Raw genomic sequence first — 24,442 nt, 5'->3', positions numbered from 1 at the left:
TTGTGTTCATTTGCAGTTTGTTCTCCCTTACCTTGTTTAGTTCTAGCTTATTTTAGTGTTCTGTTGTACAGTCACTCAGTCTTTTTCTCCACCATATGGGCTTCATTCAGATTCAACTCAAGGCCAGGACTTCAGTTCAATACTTTTACATCCATCCCAAAGCTTAGTCAGAAGTGAAGATTCCACATTAAAAAAATACAAAGGTTCAGCTATAATACAGTATAAATAAATATTTGAACTACTCTGCTGTACTACCACTCAGTGACTCATTGCTTTACAAATGCTACTGGTACAACTGTCATAAAATAAACCACATGTTCATGTATGGTAGGTAGAAAAATATTTTCTTAGCCCTTTTACAGCAAAGTGGTAAAGTTGAGCACAAAGAAGTGAAAGCCTATGTTTTGGGGAGCTGTTTGTCATTCGGTGGTTTCCATAGGTGCTGAGGACTTATGATTTCAACGTGAACATGAACTTCAGCTGTTCAGAGAGACTTTACCAACTTCATGTGACAACTGAGGAGAACTGTCCAAGGGCAGCTTGCTGGCTGCAAAGCCTACACGCCAGGGAGAAGATGAGACAACGGGAGGGTACAGTGTATTGAGGGGGCTACAAGGTGACACTGGTCAGTCTAAGTGGCCATTGTACAACACACCGTCCTTACCAAAGGTTTTGAAGTGAATTTTACAGGGATCTTAGAAAGAGGACAACGTAATAGCTTTGAAGATATTTTCAAGGAACATGCCCCGTATTGAAATGATAGCTTGGTAAAAATTAAGCCTCTGTGTTGGAAAACAGGACAAATGGACAATTAGAGCATGTATTAGGTAGTTACTCCAAGATACAGGTTGTGGAATAGCAATTCTTGGGTATGTTGTGTAAAGAATCTCCAGTGACAGTATGTTTTCTAGCTACTGTACACAGGGAGATGCAAGTATTTTTGAAATGATCAATACATATTTGACAGAGCAGCAAGGCAAAAAGAATTCCCAGTTTACAGGGCTGAACCTGAAGGAGGATGGTAATCTCTCCCCCATCACTGAGACAGGAGGGAGAAGAAAATGAAGAACTCTGTCCGTGTTATATTAATGGCTGGACAGGGATAAGGAGATGTCAGAAAGATAAATGATTTGTCTGTTTCATGCTTTCTATCCAAACTAGAATAGGAGGCAACTGGTTGGAGCATCTATATAGCAAAGGTAGTAACAGTCAAATTTGTGAATAATACCATGCAGGGATAGGTTTTAGAAGAAAAGGCTAAAAATAGATAACTTTGTACAATATAGAAAGTTGAGGGACAATCCTTTGAGTGAAAAGCTGAAGTAGCAGTTTGTAAAGTAGTGGGATAATAAGAGAAGAAAAGTCATGAAACACAAAGGTTTCTTTCAGAATTCAGTAGAATTCTTCATTTTCTTGGTTACACAAATGAAGCTAATGTGATGGCAGAATATAGGAATGAGCCAAAAAGAAAGGTAGAGCAGAAAAAAAGAATAAAGAAACATGCTTTAGGCAACTATAATGGCATGATAGGAGCACAGAACTTTACAAGTAAGTATCCAGGATACCAGTGCAACATCACAGAAAAATGGCACATAAAATTTCAAAAATTATCTGTGAAGGAGTAATTGTTAAAAAGGAAGAATAATACATCGTTATCCCCTCAGAAATAGCATTCAGATGAGCAGGGTCAGCAGGCCAAGTTCTGGCCTCAATTATGACATTGGTTTTCGCTGCAGATTTAATTTGTGTTCAAGATCTGAATTCTGTCCCATGTAAAATCAACTTACTACTGGTGCCTGGAAGGAACAAACTATCTTGTGGACAGTAGTAAAGGCAGTTATGAAAGCTGTCAGTGTTCATCAGATGGATGCATTTTAAATCATCTGAGAGTGCAGCTAGTTGCAAATCTGCATTTAAAAAGTGGGGACAGTGCTCCAAACGTGGAGATGCAAAGGCATAAAAGCATATTCATTGATTTAACGTAAGAGTGTGTTTTGGAGCAATTAGATGGACTCTGTGTGAGGAGGACGTTTGTACAGTGTGCATGAAAGGCACTGACACATCTGTGCTTGTACAAATGTCTGCAGTGAGTCAGACTGACTACACCCCACTGCGTGGCAGGCTCCGGCCACATGCTGCTGTGCATCTCCTCCGGCAATGGCAGAGTCCCCCGGGAGCTGCTATCGGAGTGGCGTGCTGCGGAGGAGACAATCACAGGTTACCCTTCTGCTGTCCTCAGGCCCTAGATCCTCTCAAAAGCTGACTTTGGCAACAGATGGTCACCATTCCTTGACCTCAATGAGTCCTGTTTCAGCCTTGGTAATTCACACAAGCTAAGGAAGTGTTAATTGATGAGTTCTTCTACATCATCATTATTCCTGATGATAGGGTTTCAGCCAAGTGTTGGCAGCACTTCTAGCCGTAGGGGTTGCTATAGACTGGAATCCATTACTCCTTTCAGGGAGGTCCCAAGGAACACCACCGGGGTTTTTGTGGTGGAGAGGTACAGATCTTGCCATCCTGCTCAAAGTGCCTGCCAGATCACTCCAAGGGTTACTGTGGAGGCATGTGCCACATCTCCATGCTGATGGCTATCTTCTCTTTCTGTTGACAGATGATGCAGACATTATCAAGCATCTGGGTGAGACTGGAACTCTGATGAAGCTGAGGAACCATTTAGAAATGTCTGTGCTCGAAGCAGTATTGAATATGTAAGTAGTGAATATATTACTGAGGAAATTTTCCATGTATTTGTTAGTCAGATTCCTAACTTGGCGGTCGTGTTAATACCTCAGCTGCTCCTAGACACATTTACAGCAATGATGTGGCAAAGGGCTTTGTTCCATGTGCCTCCAGAGAATGGGGCACTATATTTTTATAAATGTAGGGTTTCTGAGATTTATTCCCTACATTTGTCTCACTGGGATTAGGCTAGTGTATGTTCTCTCCATGGCACTATGCCAGTCACAAACTGAAGCTGTGGAAGGCTGCAGCTGTCTGCTTGTTATTAATTGGGGGTTAGTGCAGAGACCAACACACATTGGTGCTCCAACACCCATACTACTTTCCAGATACTTTATGAATGGAAGCTTAAACTCACACTTCAGTGTAAGAAACCTCTGAGTCACATTTAATACTAAGATCCCACTTGCAAATGCTTTATGAAATTACAAAAAGGAATTTTAACAAATGGCTAATAAGTTCTTAGAGACTCTTATGAATCTTGGACCTAATTAGTCTTCTAATTCTAATGAGTCCATGATAATCTTCTGATGTTCTCGCTGTCGTCCCTAGCACAAACTATACGTGTAGTCAAATGCTGGAACAGATGTCCAGGGAGGCTGTGGAATATCCATCCTCGGAGATACTCAGAACTTGACTGAACAAGACCCTGAGTAACCTAATTAAGTTGGTACTGCTTTAAGCAAGGGGTTGGAGCAGATGATCCCCAAAAGCCCCTTCCAACCTACATTATTCTATGATTCTACGATACATAAATTTTGCCTAAAATATTTACTAATTCTTTATTAATTCTTTTTCCACTTGAAAAACTGAGCTCTATGCAACCTGTGGAAGTGGGTGTATGAACTGACTCCATTAAGCCAAGTCTGGATTTACCAGGCTGGAAGGGAGTTTCCCACAAGCAGCTCTGAACTTCCTTCTTCCCTTGACCTGATACCATCAGGGTTTGTTGACTTTCAGGTCATACAGCAAGAGCAATCTACTCTCTGAGATGTACAGGGAGAGATGGGTTGGAGGACCAAGGTCAGCTGATCATAAGGTTAAAAAGATTTTCTTAGTCATTAAATGGACATTTTAAAATACTGAGATACATTGTGAAGTTATTATTCAGTGTATTTTCAGTGTTTGTATAATGGTATAAGCAGAAGAAGGAATGTGCTAACTTGGGGTCTAAACATACAACATGCTCCATGATAGCAGCTACATATTTGCTCTTCATCCAATATGAAGGAATTAAAGACAGGGATAAAAGGGAGAAGTTACCATACATTTACCACAAAGATAAGAGGAAACATACTAATTAAAATGCACTTGTAGTTCTTGTTCCTATCCTTGAGGTTTGCGCACAGATAGTAACAGAATGCTCCATGGGACAAGATACTTAGATGGGGCTTGAAAGTCTGAGTTTCTGTTTCCAGTCCTCCTCACCACCTCAGCTGTTCTCTTTATTTTTATGTGCCTTATCTGAAAGGAACATCCTCTCTGTAAAGTGATTTCAGACCTGGTGTTGAAAATGGGAAAGGTGCATTGAAGTAATTTTTATGTACAGCAGTCTCCAAAATGAAAATTTTGATAAAGCAAATCTGGTTTGAAGCCCAGTGAGCAATATAAAACCAGGAAAAAACCCCAAGATTGACTTGTGCTGAATATCTGCATTTAGGATTTGTGCTAGCTGCTGCTTGTATTTAGCAGTTTTGTAGCAGATTATGCAGTGTAATGTCCTGACAAGACCAAGAAGGTCCTAGCATATTCGGGAGTGGTAAGAGACTCGTAAGATGAATACACATTTCCTTTTCTTGGGAAAAAGAATACACCTGGATTAGACAGCTCTGGAATTACATAAGGAATTTCTGATCAAATGTCAACCTTTCTTTTTCTCCAAAGAGCAGTTACGTACAAAGGCATACGTAGAACAATACCATACAAATAAACAGTAACACACATGATGGAGGAGTGTTATATTCTTACTACTTCAACAGAAATACTGACAAATATTGGAGAAAGTATTGCTTTTATTATGCTTGCCAGCTGTAGCCTAGTGAAGGAAGATAAACCTCATCCTTTTGGAATATTTTTAGGGATATTAACTAAACTTGATAAGGTATCTAGAATGCAACTAAGCTTGTCTTCTAGATAAGAAGAAGAAACTATTTCATGTTTTGATGTTTTGAGGATTTCAAGATGATATGCATAGTTAAAGTTTTTAGTTTAATTCCAAGGAAACAAGAAACTTCAGGTGGTCATGGAAGAAAGATTTAAACAAACTGACAGTTTGTCTTTAAATCATCATAGAATTTCCCTAAAGAGTATGTATTTCCCCAATTACTACTCTGAAATGTTATTTTCATAGTTACAAAGCACCATGCAAATCTATCCTACTAAATGGATACTAATGATCATTACTATTATTTAACAGCATCACAGGTGGAGCTCGGAGCAGTGAGCACTTTCCTTTAATATGTAGTGGGCCATAATGTTCTTAAAATTAAATGGTCAGAATATGTTAATCACAAAATCTAGTATAGACTGTCTGTCAGATCAGTGCTAATGATTGCTTAGTATGCCCCAAAGACAAAGATGTTAGTTTTGCAGTATAAAAATTCGGTGTTATTCTGGAAAAGACCTTGCCCTTGGCTGTTGAATGTCACATGCAGTATTCAGAATACGCACTGTGCAGTGCAGGGCAAATACAACACATGCAGTACCGTATGCTACATTATCTTTACAATTTCTGCCTTGTTGATTCTGTTAATGCACACAATTACAAATAGTCAGTGCAGATTTTAAAAGGCAAGTTTGCACCAGTGAATTACTTTTAAAGGGAATCTGAGATATTTTGCAACACATGTAAGGATATATGCTAGTTAGATGACAGCCACTGGGGGAAAATGAATGGAACATTCTTCAGTTTCTCTCTAAATGGCTAGAGAGAGTCTTCTGAAGGTGACAGTAAGGGACAAGAAGGTGTATGAATCACCTGTACATCTCTTACATTTTGTTGGAAATTTTTCTTACTCTGATGGGCACTCTGAGGTGTTTAGTTGCTTCCTCTGATGGCCATATCATATGAAATAATTTTTAGTCAAGATAATCAAAATGTATGAAATCTTTCCACTTTCAACTGTTTGGTGATGTACTTTCTTATTTATTTTTAAACCGTTCATAATACTATATATATTAACAGCAGAGAGTCCAGTCCAAGTTAATCAATCAGCCACACAGTTTTGTGTAAGCAGCATAATTGCATTTTTTGTTCAACATAAAAATCTATTTGGCTTTAGGTTTTTTTATGGTAGATATTTAGAGAACAAAGAGATTTTTCAAGCTCCCTTCTACCCCATGGTTTGTATTTTAGGATCTAGGTTCTCTTCCCTGTCTAATGCCTGTCTAGTTACAGGACTCATAAGTCACCAATATGAAATCTAATTATGTAAGTAATTGTAGGCATTGTACAATGAATGGCATCCTGTGATAATCTAAATATGCTGCATGTACAGTGAGAAAATTTATAATTCTAAAGACTTAAGAGTCTGAAATAGCTTGTTAGTTGTAACAATATAAAGTACTGAAAATTTCTGCTACATGAGAGTGATATGCACTTATTCACACACTAGAACTCATTCTGGAACAGTTGGTCACCATGTCTTTCTTAAAACTATAGGTTTTTAACCACTGTTTAAAATAAAAGGCTAATAATAGCCTGTTCATCAGATGTTCTAATAATAATGGTGAAAGAGACTCTGCATGTTTGAGCTTGACCTTTTTAGCATTTCAGGTGTTTATTGTGTAGTATAGTCTAAAAATGAAAAACTGTTAAAATAATAGTGACCTTCCAGAATGAATGACATATGATACCACAAAATTTCTTTCAATATGACCAGTTTTCTTTTTTTGACAAACTATTAGTCGGTGGTTATAAAACTTTTGGGAATGGAGTGTCTTGATAACATTTTGAAAAAAACTCTAGAATACAGATCTAGAATAAGTTTCATATACCGTGGCACTGAAGAAGTACCAGTGCCACTTCCACTTAAGAGGATGTTCCTTTTCAGTATGATGGCCCAGACTTGATTAGTTAACTGTCATGACATCATTAATTACAGGCCCACAGATTCACAGATTTGAAGGCCAGAAGGGACAATTACATCCATCTAGCCTGTCTTGGGCTACACAGGAATGTTTCATTCAGCAGTTTCACACTAGGTCGCAAATTCTGACTTAGTTAAACATCTATTAGAAAATCATCGCATCTTAATTTGAAGTGATTCACAGAAAGTACACCACTGCTGTTAGTGAATCTTTCTAAGTGCTATAAATAAAATGCTATGTTAATGTTAAAAAGTACTCATTTCTAATTTATGAAGGGTAAACTTCCAGCCACTGGCACCTTTTGTATCTCTGTTAGCTAATTTCGTTTTCCAGACCTTAAATCCTGCAAAGTGGTTTGCAGCTAACTGAACAGATGGTCTCCATATTTCTTTAAGTTTTGTAAAATTTGGGTGCTAATGTGATGGCTCTGTCTAAAATTTTGTAGCTGCTCCAGAAGCCATATTCCAAAATTTCATCATAACTGTTAGGGTTCACCACTTGTGTTTGAAGTTCAAATTCACCTTATTTCATATAATTTTGAGGGGGAATATTTTTATGAAGTGCAGGACTATAATAACTGCATTCACCAAATATAAGTCACTTACTTTGGTTTTATTGCTTAGAAAAATAATGCATCTCTTAGAGAGATGGCACAATTTTGACCAAAGAAAAAGGAAAATTTAAATGTAAGGATGATGTGCAGTGTTCAGTTCTGTGTCCCAGTTTTATTCCTGCTATGCAAAAAGTTTACTACTTACTGTCTTAATTCTGTACCCATGTGTTCAGTCATATGGACAAAGAGAACAGTTTTCCCCTGTGCTATACTGGATCATTGCATACAACTATATAATTACCCACATCTGTCTACAAACTGCTCTACATCCGCATAAATCTGTGCCCTTTCTGAAACAGGACAACAATATCCTCATTCGTTTGTGAAAAAATCAAATGCTAAATGTTTATTTGAATTTGAGTCATAATACTACATAAGTGCAAAACCTTAAAAAGAAGCAACACATGAAAGTTACACATGCTACAAAAATTTAATAATCTACCCTTAAAAAAATTACTTTTTCAGTGTTTGGGTTTTTTAAAACCACACGCTATGAATTCAAAAATACTAATTAAACAAATTAGAACACTTTAGGAATGTTCTGAAAGCAGCCATATAAAGCACTAATCAAATGTAAGGAAAGAGTTTAAATACTTTGAGTTCACTGGTTTGTATATTTTTTACCATAGTAAAGTACATTCAAGTCTTTTTATCCAAAGGATTAGTATCCTTTGGATACACGTGCCCCAAAATAAGAAAGGAGTTGGTTTTTCTGACCTGAGAAACCATTCACTAGGCACAAGTGCTTCACCATAAACTGTGTTGTGGGAAATGAAGAAGTAACAGCATTTTCTTCTCAACCTCAAACTTACTAAATAGTTTGTTGAGACTGTTGGGGTATGTAAAAGAACTGCTGTCACTTCAGAGCAGACAGCGAACCAGAATTACATTAGTTTCTCAAACGAAATTCATGACTAGTGAATCAATTTCTACTAAAATAACCCAGTTCTGCATTTCAGAGATCAGGAAACTCCATGGGGTAAATTCAGGCAGTAGTTTGCATTAGTGGTACATGAGCTCAGTGGTCCAGGGCAGCCGAGTATGAATGAGATTTTCATTCACTGATGAAAGTACATAATCTACACTTCCCTGTCCTTATAATACTGTTGTAGCCTACATGAAAGCTGTACATATTGAGCTTAATTTTGAAGCCAAGTTTTCTGTGGACTCAGCTGTGGAAAACCTGTCTTACTTTGCAGGCTTTCCTATGTGTGGAGGCAGCCGAGAGAGGCAGTGGGGTGCCAGAGAGCCGGAGATGGGCAGCGGGGGCTGCAGGGCTGCCGGATGACTTCCCAAAGACAAGGGTAGCAACATCCGGGGAAATTCCACTAACAGCACAAAGGGATGGGATGAGTTGGGATGGGAAAAGCACAGAAAAGGGCCGAGCGCTGAGGACGTGCCTTAGACTTCAGAGTGGAACAAGCGGTTTGGGATTAGGAATGATCTTGAAATCACTGTACCTATTGCCTAAATTACATGTCCCCACTGGTGAAGAAAGTGACTGCCTTAGCCGTATGTTACATGGGAGATTTACTACTTTCTCGAGCTACACACACACAAAAATGAGCACCACAGATCTATCATAAGGAAAGGTACAGCAATCCTGTTGTGCTCTAGGATGCCTTCATTTTCCTGAAAGAAAGCCACAGTCTTTTGCACCATGAGCATTCTGGAAAGTTGTGAATATTTTCACGTAAGGGCCAGACCCTCAGGAATGTTTTGGTTTTAGATACCTGAAAACCTTTTCAAAAGGTGTCATAAAAAAGGAAGGGAAAGATAGCTTAACCAAATAGTAGGATAGCATTAATTTTTTTTAATATACATATATTACCTTCCTGTAAGTGACAGTAGAACCTAGCATATCAGACATTTCCCTAATCATCTGAGTCAAAAGCTATAGATTATGTCTTAGTAGAAGTCACAAAGCATTACACCACTGGTAGATTCTGATATGTTATTTAAACAGTGCTATACTCATAATCTCTCCAGCACTGCAACAAGCAAGGTCAACTTGGTTTGTTCAAGTTCTGTTTTTTAAATTACTTTTATAAAAATATTTAGCCCTAGGGCTTTTAATTTTCTTTGTATATCTACCATATTTCTCAGCTTTTGGTATTAAAGCACACTGGAATAATTTTATAAAAGTAATTTTTTTAGTTTTTGAGTGTTCCAAAGTAGCCTGTCCAAGAACATATAATTTACAATACATGTCCATTAATAAAACTGTACCGTAGCCAGAAAATAGGTGTGATAGTACTTTTCTTTTAAAATTATACCAGTTCATCACCCTGAGTCATTTTGAGGTTTCTATGGTGAATGTTTTTACTGCAGAGGAGGCCTGAGAGTTTGCTGGCTGACTGAGTCCTTCCTCCAGTGCATTTTCAGCCCTAACCACTATGGGAGATAGGTGTTAGAAATCCCTTCCAGAAGCAACCTTTAACTTTAGGAGGAGAGGGTGAGAACCCTGCTCATTGTAAGATAGAGTCTGAGCGAGATATCCATTTCTTTTGATGACAGTGATTACATGACATGGCTGACCGTGATGAGGAGTTGATAGCCATGACTGTAGAATGACTAACTTAGAGGAGATCTCCTTCCATCCTGCTTTGCTAAAAGTGAGATAAATGGTGCTGCAATGAATTTTGCCCTTTGAAGGTCAGTGTCCACAGTGCACATGAAACGAATCCTTGCCATTCATGTTTTACAAGAACAATATTAACATTCATGAACGTTTTGGCTTTAACCATGTGATGAGTTTGGTTAACAAAAATGCCAACTCCTTATCTTCTGTGGGTACTTACTTCACAAAGCAAATCAGTTTGTTTCTACATGAGTACGGAGCTCCTGGACTTCAGTAAATGTCTGTGAACATGGTGACCTGGGGCAGTGGAAGTCATTTGCAGTACAGTGTCATTTAAGCTCTGTTCAGAGAAGTCTGATCAACTTGATGCTGAAAAGAGCTGCTAAAGCGGGTGAGCTACTTACACTAGGGCTGCTGATGTTGCTGAAATTGGTGCAGCATACAACGGGTGCAGTTTTTTAGAGCTCCATAGTGTACAAGGCTCAAAGGTCAGACTGAGAGCACTGCTTTGCAGGACTGAGAACTCCAAAGAAACTCCCAGTCCTATATAGAATTTATTAAGCTCATTAAAATAGCACCCAGTCCTAAATGAGCCACAGCTTTACTTCCTCTCTGTTGTGGCTCTTGAAACTCAGGGAGTGTGATTCCCTCACACAATAGCAGTGAGAAGCCACAGATCGAAAGCAGCTGCCACCATGTTTGCAAAGGGAAACGTGCTCCTAACAGTCTGCAGTTTCTGTCCCAGAAGTGTTGCAGCTACTGGTTTAGCCCGATCAGAGATGTCTCTGTTTGAGTCAGAGGTTCAAGTAACCTTCTCAGAAATGGAGCTAAAGACTAGTCACTTCAAAAGAAAAAAACCAACAAAATTGACTGTAAAACAGCCCCAGTTCATCCTGTCTCTCTGTTACACACTATCTGTCACTGCAAAGCCCTATTACACTACTGTATAATCAGAGGGGGAATGAAAAGGTAGGTCTTGCTATCAGTTCTTCTTGAGATCTAAGGTTTATCACGCAGTTCCTCTGCTAACCCTGAGGCTTACTACTAAAGTACTTCCCAAATCTTGAATAAGTGATGTATCAAATACTAAATATCTGTAGGCAATCCCCAGATATCCCTTCAATGCCTGTAAAAGTGTATGCATTTAAATACACATCCAAAACATACCTTTGCGATTCTCAGTGCTAAACAACATCCTCAGTGTGTAATTCTGCACTCTGAAAGATCAACTGCCACTAGACTGCAACTTTTGATTACCAGGGATGCTTGTGATCTTGGAATGGCTGCCTTTTGGTAGTCATAGGACCAACAGCTGCTGGACATGAAGAAAGAAAGATGTTCAGGGAAGGTTCTGCTAGAGCTGTTCTGAGCTGCACAAAACCCTAGAATTAATAGGAAATCTAGACATTTTACAGAAGTGTATTGTTAAGGCACTAATTACTTCAGTTACCTAAGGAATTCTGCCATGTGGCTTGGGGATAAAACAGCATTAAAGAATGTTGTCCTTGGTTTGTGAACTGTACTTGATCTTGAAATGGACTGTAGAAAAATCAAGGGGTGTATACTCTAAGATATAACAGCAATGCAGATTGCATATCCAAAATAAAAAAGTAGTTACACACCTTAATTGATCAGTAAGCAAGACTTTTTTCCTGTATACTGAATAAGCTACAAGAGCAGCAGTTAATAGCAGGGCAGGAAAACGGCATCATTCATGGTACACACAGAAGATCCAGTTCACATTAAAAGAAGATCTGTCTTTGTCTTCTAAACACAGCAGGTTGTCAGTGGTATTTGATATGAGTGGATGAAGCACAAAAAATAACAGCAGCACAGTTGCAGAACAATTCAAATCACAGCCCACAGTAGCTTGTCAATAAGAGGTAACCATGCACACACTGCAATACTTGATACCACTTCTAAGAGTGAGAAATGTGGTATCACTGGCACTCTCTAGAAATACTGTAAGTAATGTCATGTCAGAAAGCAAAAGCGTAGGACGGTCAAACAATGCAGGAAAAAGATCCGGCATCCTTTGTAGTGCTCATGACAAAGCCAGGGGACATGTTATTCAATTGGGAGAAACAGCAGCCTTCCATCAATTCTTCTAGCAATTCCTTGAAGCTTTCTGAGGCAGCAAGAACAACAGTTCATACAAGATTACGAACCAGAACAGGCAGTCCACGTGTTGAGCCATGCTGTTCTTCGATGAAAGCGCATTCTATCAGTGCGATGAAAGATTGATGAGAATAATAATCCAAAGCTTGTGATGTGTGCAACGAAAGAAAAAAAGGGTGTCTTCCTTGGAGCCTGGAATTTTTGTTATCTTCGTCCACTTGATAAATGCCATATAACGTACTGTTTGCATAGGCCTTAGTCAGCAGGGAGAGATGGCAAGGCCACCTTGGCACTCCTGCTTTAATCTGTCATCTGATGCAAGTGCATGCCAGTGCATGGGAAAGGCACTGGAAGTCATTTGCTGCTGGTGAGAAGGCAGCGGGGAGGACGGTAAGAGGGCAGTGGAAGAGTCTCCTTCCAATGGCCTCCAAATGGTCTTTGCTGAGGGAGGACACGGAGGAGCAGAGCACTCTCATACTCCTTAGCTGCTGTCAGGTCACACAGGTGGCCTGCCCACCCCAGAGTCTGATGGTGTATTTATACTTCAGCTTCTCTAAAAGTACTAACGCCTCAGTATTATGTGCAAAATGCTACAGCAGGTCCTAAACCAAAGGAAAGCCAGAGGAAGGAGCTGATCCAAATCGCCTGGGCTCTGAAGGCATTGCTCAGCCCTGTGAAGCCACACAATGCTTCCGAGAGACCTACGACTCCCAGTTAATTGAGGACTGTCATTCCTGACACCGAGGGGCAAATAAAATGCAGCAGTGAGAAGGCCATAAAAGCTGGCCAAGGGCCTCACTCTTTTTATTTTATTAAGAAACACGAGTGTTTCTGCAGGTGTAAAGTAAAAGAGCCGCTATTTCCCTGGTATATGTGAAGATACATTAACATGCACAGCTTTCCCCAGGGTTTCTGTTGCATCTTTTGTGTATCATCAGTGCACAGATGATTAGGGCTTCTATTGTGCATAGACATTATCAGGCCATAAAGGTAAGTAACGGGAACATTCAGTGTTACTAAGTTTTGCAGCCTGAATTGTCTATTTTTTATTTCATTGCTTGTCTCACACTTTATACATAAAGACAGAAAAGCAGTCATTTTCATTTCCACTGTAAAAACTAAATAAAAACCCCGAACACATTTATGTCTGCTGCTGCCAAAGAGCCAAAGCTGATACCTATTGCTTTTTTCAGTTTCCTGTTACTTTTATCACTCTTTCCATACTATGGTGTATTTTGCTGACTATACAAATACTGCATACTATGATGTGTTAATCTGCAGCATATAGTAGTATTAGGTATAGAAGAGTGACTACTTGGATAAAACATTGTCAAGTTCCTCATCATCTCTACCATCTCCATTCCTGACTGTTAACGTACATCGGTTCTGACATTTCAGCACAGAAGAAAATTATGAACCAGTGGTAGTGTCTCATTACACAAGAGTGGAAGCTGCTTTTCAACTTTTCTCATTTTTGGACTGGGAAAAACTTGAGTTTGTGCACCCAGACTCTATTACAGTCTCGCTTCCAGTTACTGCAGTCGCATGGCAAAGTTTTAATTGCTCCTTATGAGCCAGTATTTATTCCTTCAAGAACTTCCAGGTTACTTCCTCTGAAGTCATGTGAATGCATTTTAGTACGTAAATGTAGTTTCCCCTGTAATTCCTAGTGCTTAATTTGGGATCCAGAAAGCCTCCATCCTCCTCCCTGTATGGATTTTGATACTTGAGTCATATTTCTATTTAATTTGAAGCTATCCTGTTATATCATACCATTGCTGAACCTAAAAGGTTGCTACTCCCTCTGTTTAGGTAAAGATAAGTTCAATCACTTCTCAGTAACGAAGGTCTTCTCATGCTGTGTCATCCTAAATTCATGCATTCATGTTTGCACCAGAGTCTGCTATTCCTCCCTTACGTTAATCACCAAAAATCTTTGTGATTAACATCTTTCCAGTCTGTGGGTCTCAGAATTCATTTACGAGCCCAGTAAGCATTACTGTTCATTTTCTTTCCTTGTGAACCATATTTAGCAGGAATTCCCCAGCACCCTTCCTGTCAGATTTCCTGCGCTAAAACACCTAAAACCTACTGCAAAACGATTTCTGTTCATCAGGTGTATTAATGTGATAATGTGATTTTATATTTTGCAAAACAGTCCCTTCTCCAAAAAGGGAAATGATTTAACAGTTTCAAAAATATTATTAGAGCAAATTTCAACTGCATAACATTTAAAGGAGAGTCCATCAGCACAGTCAAACAAATTTTACAAAGTAGTCTTCTAAAAAACTGTGTAATGTCACACTTTATTTTGTAATATCTCTCTTAGTAATAAGACTAGTAAGATACATAAGCAAAGCTCTCTCCTTCGTAGTTAGCCTGACATCTGAGAACAGTTTACAATACCACTGCTCATTGCAGTGACTGCAAAGTGATGTCAAGAAAAAGTTAGTTTTTTATGTGTAAAAGAATTTGACAAGTTGAGCTGGTCAGCGAGAAATTAGGGTGTTTATATTTCAGTATGTTAGTAATCGCCATTTCTGGAAAAAAACCAACACAATAGCAACTTGATGGGTTTGTTAAAAGTTAGTGTCTTTTTAATGTATATTCAGCTAAGGCCTTTAGAGATTGATAAATGTGTATTAACAACTCTGTACAGCATTAAGGAAGCCTATGAAGACCATCCAAAAATGTAAATGCAGAAAAGTTGTGGATAAACCCTTTTAAATGCTGAAATGCTTTTCTCACAGAAGTAGGAGAAAGCTGGCTTTGTTCACTGGAAACATTTTATTACATTAATATAACCTTCTAATAATACTGACTTGATCATTTGCCTCATTCCATGCATTTACTGAAATGTTTTCTAGTTTATCTGTATCCCTTTTACCCCAGTTACTATCCAGAGCTACGGCAATGAGCCAAAACGTCATTTTTATTATTCATGTTTGATTCAGTATTACTTCATCATCACCTCCTCCCTTCTTCTACTCTTTTGTTTGCTTCTACCACCTGTTGCATCTTGTTAGAAGTCTAGACTGTGAGGTCTCTGAAAGAGAAATGGACTTTTTCTGTGTTGGAAACTGAACCCACTATTCTGATTTGTCCTTAGTTTGCAGGGATACTAACTGACAATGATTAGCAATTAGAATACCAGAATACAACTTGTAAGGCAAGTATGTGATCTCTGCAGACCGTATCAACATCTTAGTCAATACCTATGTTTGTTTAATGACTGTAGTAAGTACAAAACTAAGAACTGCCATACGAGGTCAGACTAAAGGTCCATTTAGCTCAACATGTTTTATATTCTAATAGAAATTAGTACTGGATGCTTAGGAAGCAGCATCTGTAGAGTAAGCGCTGTCCTTGCTCTACCCTCCAAGCTTCTGGAGATTAGCAGTTTAAAGATTTTTTTTTTTGTGCTGAAAGGTATAAAGTGATCTATCCTCCAAGAAGCTGTTTTACCATTCTTTGAAACCATTTACAGTTCTGACTTCCACAACATCCCATGGCAATGAGTTCCAAGATTTAAACACTGTGAAGAACTGCTTCCTTTGTCTCAGTCATTTGCCTAATCATTTGATTTGCTGCATGCCTTTTCTTGTGCTATGAGAAATAGCATTCATCACTGAATTAACTAATCATCCTCCATCTGTCTTTTCCATACCATTCATATCTTCCTCAATCCCTTCTTCTGCCAGCCAGAAATTTGTCATAAGGTGTCTTTTCATTGACAACCATTCCATACTGTGCAACACCCTGTCGGCCCTTCTCTGCATTATTTCGAGTTCTGTGTCTTCTTGAAGTGGGTACAGTACTGCAGATGTGAAAGCACAATGGTATTGCCCAGTGGCATGACGGTGGTCATCTTCCATCTCATTCTCAACTACTTTTTTAATAACACCCAAAATTCTCTTTGCCTGAGGTTTACCTCCAATTAACAGTAGTCTGGTCCCATGGACCAGACACTCATTAGGAGCTGGAACACATTTTCTGGTTTAGTTGCATCTGAAGGGAGTGTGGTCACTGCTCTCCAAGACAGTTCTGTGATGCAAACGGAGGTGTGGTAAATGGGGATCACAAGGAGATTCACTTCAAAAGCATGCACCTGATCCAAATTAAAATACTAGTGTAGACACACCCAAAAACTTTCCACAATGATTCCAAGATCTCTCCTGAATAGTAACAGCTTCTTCAGGGCTCATTGTTATGCATGTATAGTCAGGATTATCTTCCCTTTGATCATTAGCTTGCATTTATAAACACTGTATTTCAGCTGCTCTCATCCAGCTCTGCACTGTCAACCTTTCTCTTGACAATGCTAATAATAATCTATAAGTTATCAGCAGTAAATGCAATTCTTTTCAATACAGGTCCCAGTACTGATGTCTGGACACTCTATCTAAGTGCCCTTCATTGCTTCCTCTCTGTGAACCAGGTAGTCTAAGAGATGACCAACCGTTCTGAGCCACAGCTCTGTTTCATTAGCAGCTGCTCCTGTGGGAGCTTACCAGAAGGTTTTTTGAAAATCCATTTACACCAGCCGGATATTGACTAAGTTGTGTGAAATGTGGACCTTCCTCTAAAAATTCACATTAGCTCTTCTTCAAACTAAGACATGTTCACATATATCTGCTGATTATTTCTTTTTATAGGTGCTACTAATTTGCGTGCAATGGAGCTCAGACTTAGTGGTGTGTAGTCTCTTGTATCCCTTCTTAATCCATTGGGTGCTGAGCACATGTAAGTGATTACATTATTGTAAGATGATTTCAAATAAACCCCGCAAAATCTAAATAAATGCAGTGAAGTGCCCTATGGAAGAAAATATTCTCACTGTTCCTGTTTTGCCCCTCTGAAGGAAGGGGTTGTGAGGTTTGTGGGTGGTCTGTGAGAAAGCTAGCAAAGCCCAAGTGGGGCAACTGCTATTTTCAAAGAAAAGTATCTTTCTGACAGATGTTTTCAATATTGTTTTTGCTTTAGTGTTTTGTTGTAGTCTACTGATCGTGCTGCTACCGTTTACAATTCTGCAAGAGTCAACCTCTTTCCCCTTCTTTGGTAAGCCTCAAGAAGAGTAATTTTTTCCCTACACAGGTCAATCATATCAACTTATTGTGAAAGTTTTTAGAGACCTAATAGGTTTGCAACAATATTTTAATTATGACTGATAATGAGACAGTATTGAAATAGTATTGGAAGCTACATTTTCTCGGTGTAATAGAATAAAACAGATTGAAGTGTATTTCCCTTCAGCTTTGCAATATTACCAGTCTAAAGTTTTGTTAATAAATAAAGAGTGTGACATTGTTATTCAGCGGGCCAAAAAAGATGATTTTCCTTCTGTTGAAAATGGAGTATCTTATTTGCATGAATGTAAAGCAAGCCAGCATTCACATTCTCCATTACTAGTTGCCCTACATTGCAAATATTTCACTTTAAATAATTTGATACATTGTATTGTTCTAATAGTTTAAACACAAGGAACAGTAACTATTTAATCAATCTTTTTTGCCAGTGTCGGCATGCCAGTGTCATAAAAAGTGCTACAGAAATTGCCTGAAAAATATATGGGTAAAGAGAAACAACAAAGAGGGATTGCACTGATGAAAATGTGCAGCCAAGAAACTGTAATACTGCTAAAAGTCAAATGAATGGACAAAGAAATGCTATTTACAGCATAGCTCGCCATCACAATTACTCCATTGAGTTAAAAAAATAATTAGCCAATTTCTTTCAATATTAGACCACATTTAAATTTTGCCATTATTTGAACTGTCTCTCTCTAAATGTTTTAACTTTAAGAAAGAATTACTAAACAGTGAGTTTATTGCTGGATTTTAATTTTGAATCAAAGACCAACCCAAAGTAAAGCACTGTATTTGTCATTCAGAAAGCGTTACAAGAATTTATGTCATTTTAATCTTCAGATAGGTATGAACACTGAACCTGGACAACAAAGGAAGCATGTTGAATTCAGTGTCTGGTGGTGGGAGAATCTTCACTGCATGTGTTTAGGCTTTAGAGAGTGATACAGAGTGTATTTTCAGTAGCACTTCCAAGCAGGAGTAGGCTTATGACGTGCTATCCCAATAAACTACACTCCATCCAGATAAAGCACGTCATCAAGATTGTAACAAAATGGTAACATGCATAAGAAATCAATTGGTTTTCAGTATCCCAAAATATGTCAAGCAGTTTACAATGTAATGAGGAAGTTGGAATCGTGGTAACAGAGTGACGTTGTAGGTAAACAAGACAGTCATTATGTGCATTGTAATGTTCCATATGCGGCTCGACACTGGAATTTCTTAGTAAGATAATGAATATTGCCAGAGTTATCCAGTTACACGTTTGAAACTCACTCAGTATCTTTAATTTAGAGAACTACAAGAAGGACCTCGGGTTAACTCTTTGTTATTGGCTTTATACCTCAGTTTAATCTATTGTCCAGACGATCGCCCGCTTTAGGATTGAAGAATACCGTCTGCACTGCAAATCACACCTAATTAAGAATAGAGTGCTGAAAACTTTCATCAGGCAGCAAGATTTCTAGATTTCTACTGACTGAGGGTAATACTGCTCACAGGTTACCTTATTTTGAGGACAGTTGTCTTCTAAAAACTGATTTTGGTAATAGATCGATGACAATGTATTGAGAAATAGCTGATTCTTCAAAATAGCTCTTAGTGAAGCTTTTCCACTAAAAAAAAATAAAATAATAAGGTGTTACCTACAGATGATCAGATGCTTAGCTGGTGGGAACAAGCCCAGTATTGCTGAAGTCAGCATTGCACCCAGAGCTTGCCATTCTACAGAAGGAGTAGGTGCTTAACTCTGTTCTGTATTGCCCAGATCCTACTTAAAGTCACTGTTTTCCGCTTGTGAAATCAGTCTTGTTCCTTCAACAAGGAACTGTTATACCAATAAAGAAGTTGATTTGAGAAATAATATTTACTTAAATTTACCATCTTCTTGCAAGTCACCTCTGCCTTAGAAGATACACGTGTGAATACTTTAAAAATAGATTTCTGTCTTCCAGTTCAATAAGCAGGTTTAAGTATGTGTCTCTCCTAAAAAGTTACTCCATTGAAAGAGATGCAAGATGGAAAGCCGCAATGCTCAGAAACTTGCGTTTCTGCACTTTGTAAAAAAGATTATTTTCTAAAATCTGCATGTGCAGACCAAACCCAGCATCCCAAAGTTCAGCTGTATTCTCTCCAATCTGCATGTCTCCACATGTAATAAAGATTCAGCAGGCCAAACACTGCCATTATTATCTTCAAGTTTTGATGTTCCTGGTACCTGAGTGCAGGTATAAATGGGAGATACTATCTTTCTGGTGGATCACATGAGCTAAAATAAACTGCAGCTCATTCTTACACAGCTGCATAAACAGACTAAGATTTAATTGAAACCTGTCACTGTGGTGGACAAGTCTCCTATCCAGGGGCACTGTATCATTTCAGGGAGAAGATGCCATTTTTAAAAATGTCTCTTTTCCATGAAGACCAACACTTTAATGCAAAAACTGCTGAGTTTTAAAGACTCATTTTATTATTGTGATCCAGAAATATATACATGTGACAGTCCTCTTCAGAGATTTAGCTATAATATTTAGATCACTTACCTAAGATGTTGTAATATAATCTGACACAATGTTAAAATAAGACTTTAGATTTCAACATCATCATCCCTGAATGTCTAATTGTGTTCATTGTATATAAACCCCCAAAATATTAAATTAGAAAGCATCACAGTCAGCTTCATGGGCATCTCTATGATACTGATAATTGATTCATACATTCATCAATAAAGTGGAATTTTATTGCAGTAAACGGGATGCTCTGTGCTAGGAAAAATAAAGTTAGGTGCACTGTTCATATTGAGTGTTTTTTCCCCTCTAAAGCCATCTCATATACTTTTAATATCAGTGTCTTTGTGAGAGAACTATTTGGGTTCAGGTAACGTGAGAACTAAATTGTACATGGAAAATACAAAATGTTACTTCAAATTACCGACAACAACTTTAATATGAATCAACAGACTTGGTATTTAAGAGTAAATACATTACCCTTTCTGTTTGTTACCAAAATTAATGAGGATTTCCTATCAACACATCCAACAGTGTATTTGAATTTTGCTTTAGCAAAATAGGGCTGCCTTACTGAGAATACCCTTTTGTCAGTCCTTTATTTTCATTTTGTTATTTCTAAGGAATGTGCACTATAGTTCTTTAATATTTAACAGGTTACCTCTTATGAGGGAAAAAAAAAAAAAAAAAAAAAGGAGTATTTTGTGACTCTTTCATCCACTCAGAAAAGCTTGAAGTCATAAGCACATGGAAGTCAAGCAAAGCCAAACTAGTATTTTATATAGCCTGAGAATTACACTAAAATATATACAGCATTCCTTACTGTTAAAGGGAAAACAATTATTTAAAAATAAAACTTCAAAACTAACACCTGCCTTCTATCATATAATGGAAGTAACTCTCTTTTGATGTAAAGTGTCTTGGTTCTAATACACAAATCTAGAACTGACTACCAGTAAACACAGAATGGGTGTTCTTTTGCTTCTAGAATAAATCCGTACCTGTTTCACAGTCTTAAAAGAAATATAATAGGAGGTATTTCAGGTGATTAGATTTCTAACTAGAAAAAGGCATCTAGTTAACCAAACACTGAGGTTGTTTTGTCTGTCATCTTATTTTGCTTCAATATAAAGATATTAATTGAATTTAAGTTTAAAATGTTGAAAAGCCTTTTAAAATAACACAAGAGTAGAAAATGAATGAACTGACAGGATAAATATGCACATCTATTTCCAAAACTTAAAATTCTATACTTAAGTTTCTTGAGTGCCACCAAAATACAAGAAGTTAGTATAGGTAATACAGACTGTAATGTGCTTTATCATGGCTCCTAGATCATGATTGGCTTTAACAAAAATAATTTTGCAGCCAGTATTAAATACTCTCAAGTGCAGAGGTAATTATTGTCTTATTTGCTGAAGTTCAGTAAGAATCCTTGAAGGACTCAGATATTACTAATGGAGTCAAAGGGGAATCAGGAGTGGAATACCTTTGGAATGTCACCATAAGCCCCAAATCACTTATTTACACCAATAGCCCCAGCATATTTCAAGCTAAAATCCTGAAACTGTTTAATGGTCATCCTTCCATCCACATAACGTTTTACTTGTTCAGGAGGACAGAAAAGAATGATTTATCCAAGCAAGAAGAGAGGTGTCAGCTCTGAAGGCACAAAGCACTCCATCTCATGTGCTAATGGGTGTGGGACATCACAGCTGTAAGAGGTTTTTTCTAATGAGCCCCTTTGATGCGGTTGGTTTTCCAGGATGGGAAGGTGCAGGGGAGGCAAAGCCAAGTCGTTTTTTAAATGAAGCTACTACCATCTACACACTTGCTACCTACTAGCCATACAAACTCTTCAGCCTTCTAGACATTTCTTCTGACCTCCATCATGGAGGACTTCACAGTGGAGATGCAAAATGCAGATGGATTGATAATCGAATTCCTGCATGTACTTCTTCCCACATATTGGACATGTAGATAAAGATTTTACACCACGACCAGCTGAGAAGGTCGTATTCCAAACACCTCACACAACAAGGAGTACTTCCACTTACCTGTTCTGGTGGATACAATTCTTCCATATGATAGAACGATAAGCAAAAGTAGTTCAAATGGAGTAACAAAGAAGTGATTCAGAGGCTCTGAACCACACCACTACCAATTCACATTCATCCTTGCAAATGCCTGCAAAATGACTGGGCCTAAAATTGACTGCAAACCGGGTTGTAAGTCCATTTTCTCACAGAACACCTCCATGCCAGGTTACTACTTGAGCAGCATCACTCATATGCTGTGCAGTAGCACTCAAGGCACAGCCCACATCCAACTGCCAAACGTCATCGTCTTACAGTAACACAAAGATCATAAAAAAGGAAAAATTTTTAATGATGAGGAGCTAAACCAGCATGGCTACCTTAGAGGTACCAGTTTTATTTCTGTCCAGAAATAATCCAGACATCTGAAGAAAACTTAGACAAGACCAGGCAAAGATCCTCTACGCATCTCAGAAGTTACCAATACAAAATCTTATCACTAACTTTTTCGGGTCAGTGTTGTTCTTCACAGAACTCCCACTGGCTATGCCAGAGTCACAACAGCAATACAGTTGACATGCAGTAGCCTTAAAATTGCAAAGTAATATGACAGATACCGCAAAATGGTGGAGAAAAAGGTCAACGATACTATTCAAATCATCAAGTACTTCTGATAATTTAACACCATATAGGAGAGCATAAGTGCCGTTGACTGCAGAGGAGGTCTGTGTCCCACTCAGCAAAGTCCTAATAGAGCAATGTCATCCCTTAACTATGACCTTTGTTAAGACTTTCACAGACTGTGAGAAAGTAAAAACTGTCTACGTGAAACCTGCCAGATCCTCCACTTCTTGCACTTAAGACCCTACAGCTGATCATCGAGATCACCAAACGGAGAGTTAAGTCCAACTATGTCCAACGAACCACAGCAGCAATACCACACCCAAGCACACCCTGATGCATGAACAGCGCCTAATCATCGGCACACAGTTCCAACTGGAAGGTGACTGTTTATGTCCTGGCCCTTAAACTGTGCGCTCCAGACAGCCACAACACAGACCACCATTTCACCGGGAAACGCTGAGCCCGAGGAGGTGCTCCAGACCCAGAACTGGCGTAGGACGTCCAGTCTTGTTTGGGTTTTTTAGATGGTAGACTTCCACTCTGGTCCCACCGACTGGAGCAGGATATTTAAAACACTCAGGTCCAGTCTTTCTTATTTTTAATTTTTGCTTTCTCCCTTCTTCTTCTCTGGCACGGGAAGAGTGGCTAGACTTGTTCTCAGTTTGGGCATTAGAACTGGGTGCCTGAGGTCAAAATTTGGCTGGGTCTCGCCGACCGCCTGCCAGCCCCTTTCTCTCCCCCCCCCTTCCCCCGACCTGGAAACCGGGCTGCCGTCTCCCGATGCCTCGCCGCTCTCCCCGCCGCTGCGGCCGGGGGTGGGGGACACCCCCCGACACCCCCCCCCGGTATGCCAGGCTGCGGGGGGCCGGCGGCGCGGCGCCGCCCGCCCCCCCCTCGCCCCCCGGGCCGCCCGGCCCCTCCGGAGCGGGGCCCCCGCCAAACTTTGCAGCCCGCCATGGTGCTAGGGGCGCAGCGCGGCGCGGCCCCCCGCGCCGGCCCGGCCGCCGCCCCCGCCGCCCCCCGGGTGCGAGGTGAAGCAACCTGGCGCCGGCTCCTGCACTTTGCACAGCGGGCGCAGAGCCGCCTCCATCCCTGCGCCTCCCGGCAGCGCTAAGGCGCATTTTTTCGCACTAATCTGCACATTCAGCACGTTCAGAGCGCCTATGACTTTACCTGGACTTTCTCCACTCTCCGGGCTCATCACACTGCGATCGCCTCCCCATCCTACCGCTAACTCTCGCTCTCCTTCACTCCTTCCTCCTTCCCTCTTGCAAGGCCTGCTAAGATCAAGCCCGATGGAAAGTAGAGAGAGAAAGAGAAAGAGAGAGGCAGAGGGAAGGGAGGGGAGCCGCTCCATCCCTCCCTCCCCCCCCCGGCACACACGCCAGCCCTTTTCCCCCCACCCCAGCCCTTCCCTCGGCGATTTCCTCCGCTCTTCGGCAACTACGAGGGCTCCGCGGAGCGGCTCCCAAACGCGCCACCGCTGCCCTCCGCGGCGCCCCGGCCGGCGCCCCCCCCCGCCGCCCTCCCGCCCCGCGGCGCCCCACGGCCCCCCGCTACCTCGTAAAGGTCCCCTGAAGCCATGCTGGGTTGCGGGACTGGGCTCCTCCGCGCCGTCTCCCTCTCTCCACCTCTCCCGCTCCCCCACTCGCTCTCTCTGTTGAGTAAACTGTGTTTTGCAGAATGACAGGCTTTGGGGCTGGCTGTGCGCAGAATCAGAGGCGAGGAGAGGCAGAGAGGCAGGCGGCGGGGCTGGCGTAACCAGCAGCAGCTCGGGCGCACAGCGCCGGGAGCCGCGTCTCCCCCGCGGCGGCGGGGCCGGCGCCCCCCCCCCCTCCCCTCTCCCCACCCCGCCCGCCCGCCCGCCGCCACCCTCCCTGGCCCCGGGAGGCGGGGGGGGGGACGGGGACGGGGACCGGGACGGGTCCCCCCGCTCCCTCCGGCAGGGAAAGTCCCGGGGCCGCTCGGAGGGCGGCCTCCTCCTCCTCTTCTTCTTCCCCCCCCCCCCCCCCCCAACCCCCCCCCCGCTCCGAGCCGGGAGCGCTTCA

General features: G+C 40.4%; 1 protein-coding gene across 1 annotated transcript in view; it reads right to left on the bottom strand.

Annotated features, from left to right (window-relative positions):
• The window catches only part of CDYL2 (chromodomain Y like 2), a 61,063-nt gene extending 36,828 nt beyond the window's left edge, over positions 1–24,235 (bottom strand). The window contains exon 1 of the mRNA XM_074881957.1: positions 23,955–24,235. Within this exon, the coding sequence (XP_074738058.1) occupies positions 23,955–23,978 (24 nt within the window). The 5' untranslated portion in view covers positions 23,979–24,235. The remainder of the gene's footprint in view (positions 1–23,954) is intronic.
• Between the last annotated feature and the right edge of the window lie 207 nt (positions 24,236–24,442).

The sequence above is a fragment of the Strix uralensis genome, chromosome 12 (genome assembly GCF_047716275.1).
Source record: "Strix uralensis isolate ZFMK-TIS-50842 chromosome 12, bStrUra1, whole genome shotgun sequence".
Lineage (NCBI taxonomy): Eukaryota > Metazoa > Chordata > Aves > Strigiformes > Strigidae > Strix > Strix uralensis.
The sequence above is the reverse complement of the archived record's forward strand: the minus strand, read 5'-3'. Positions and strand labels throughout refer to the sequence as shown.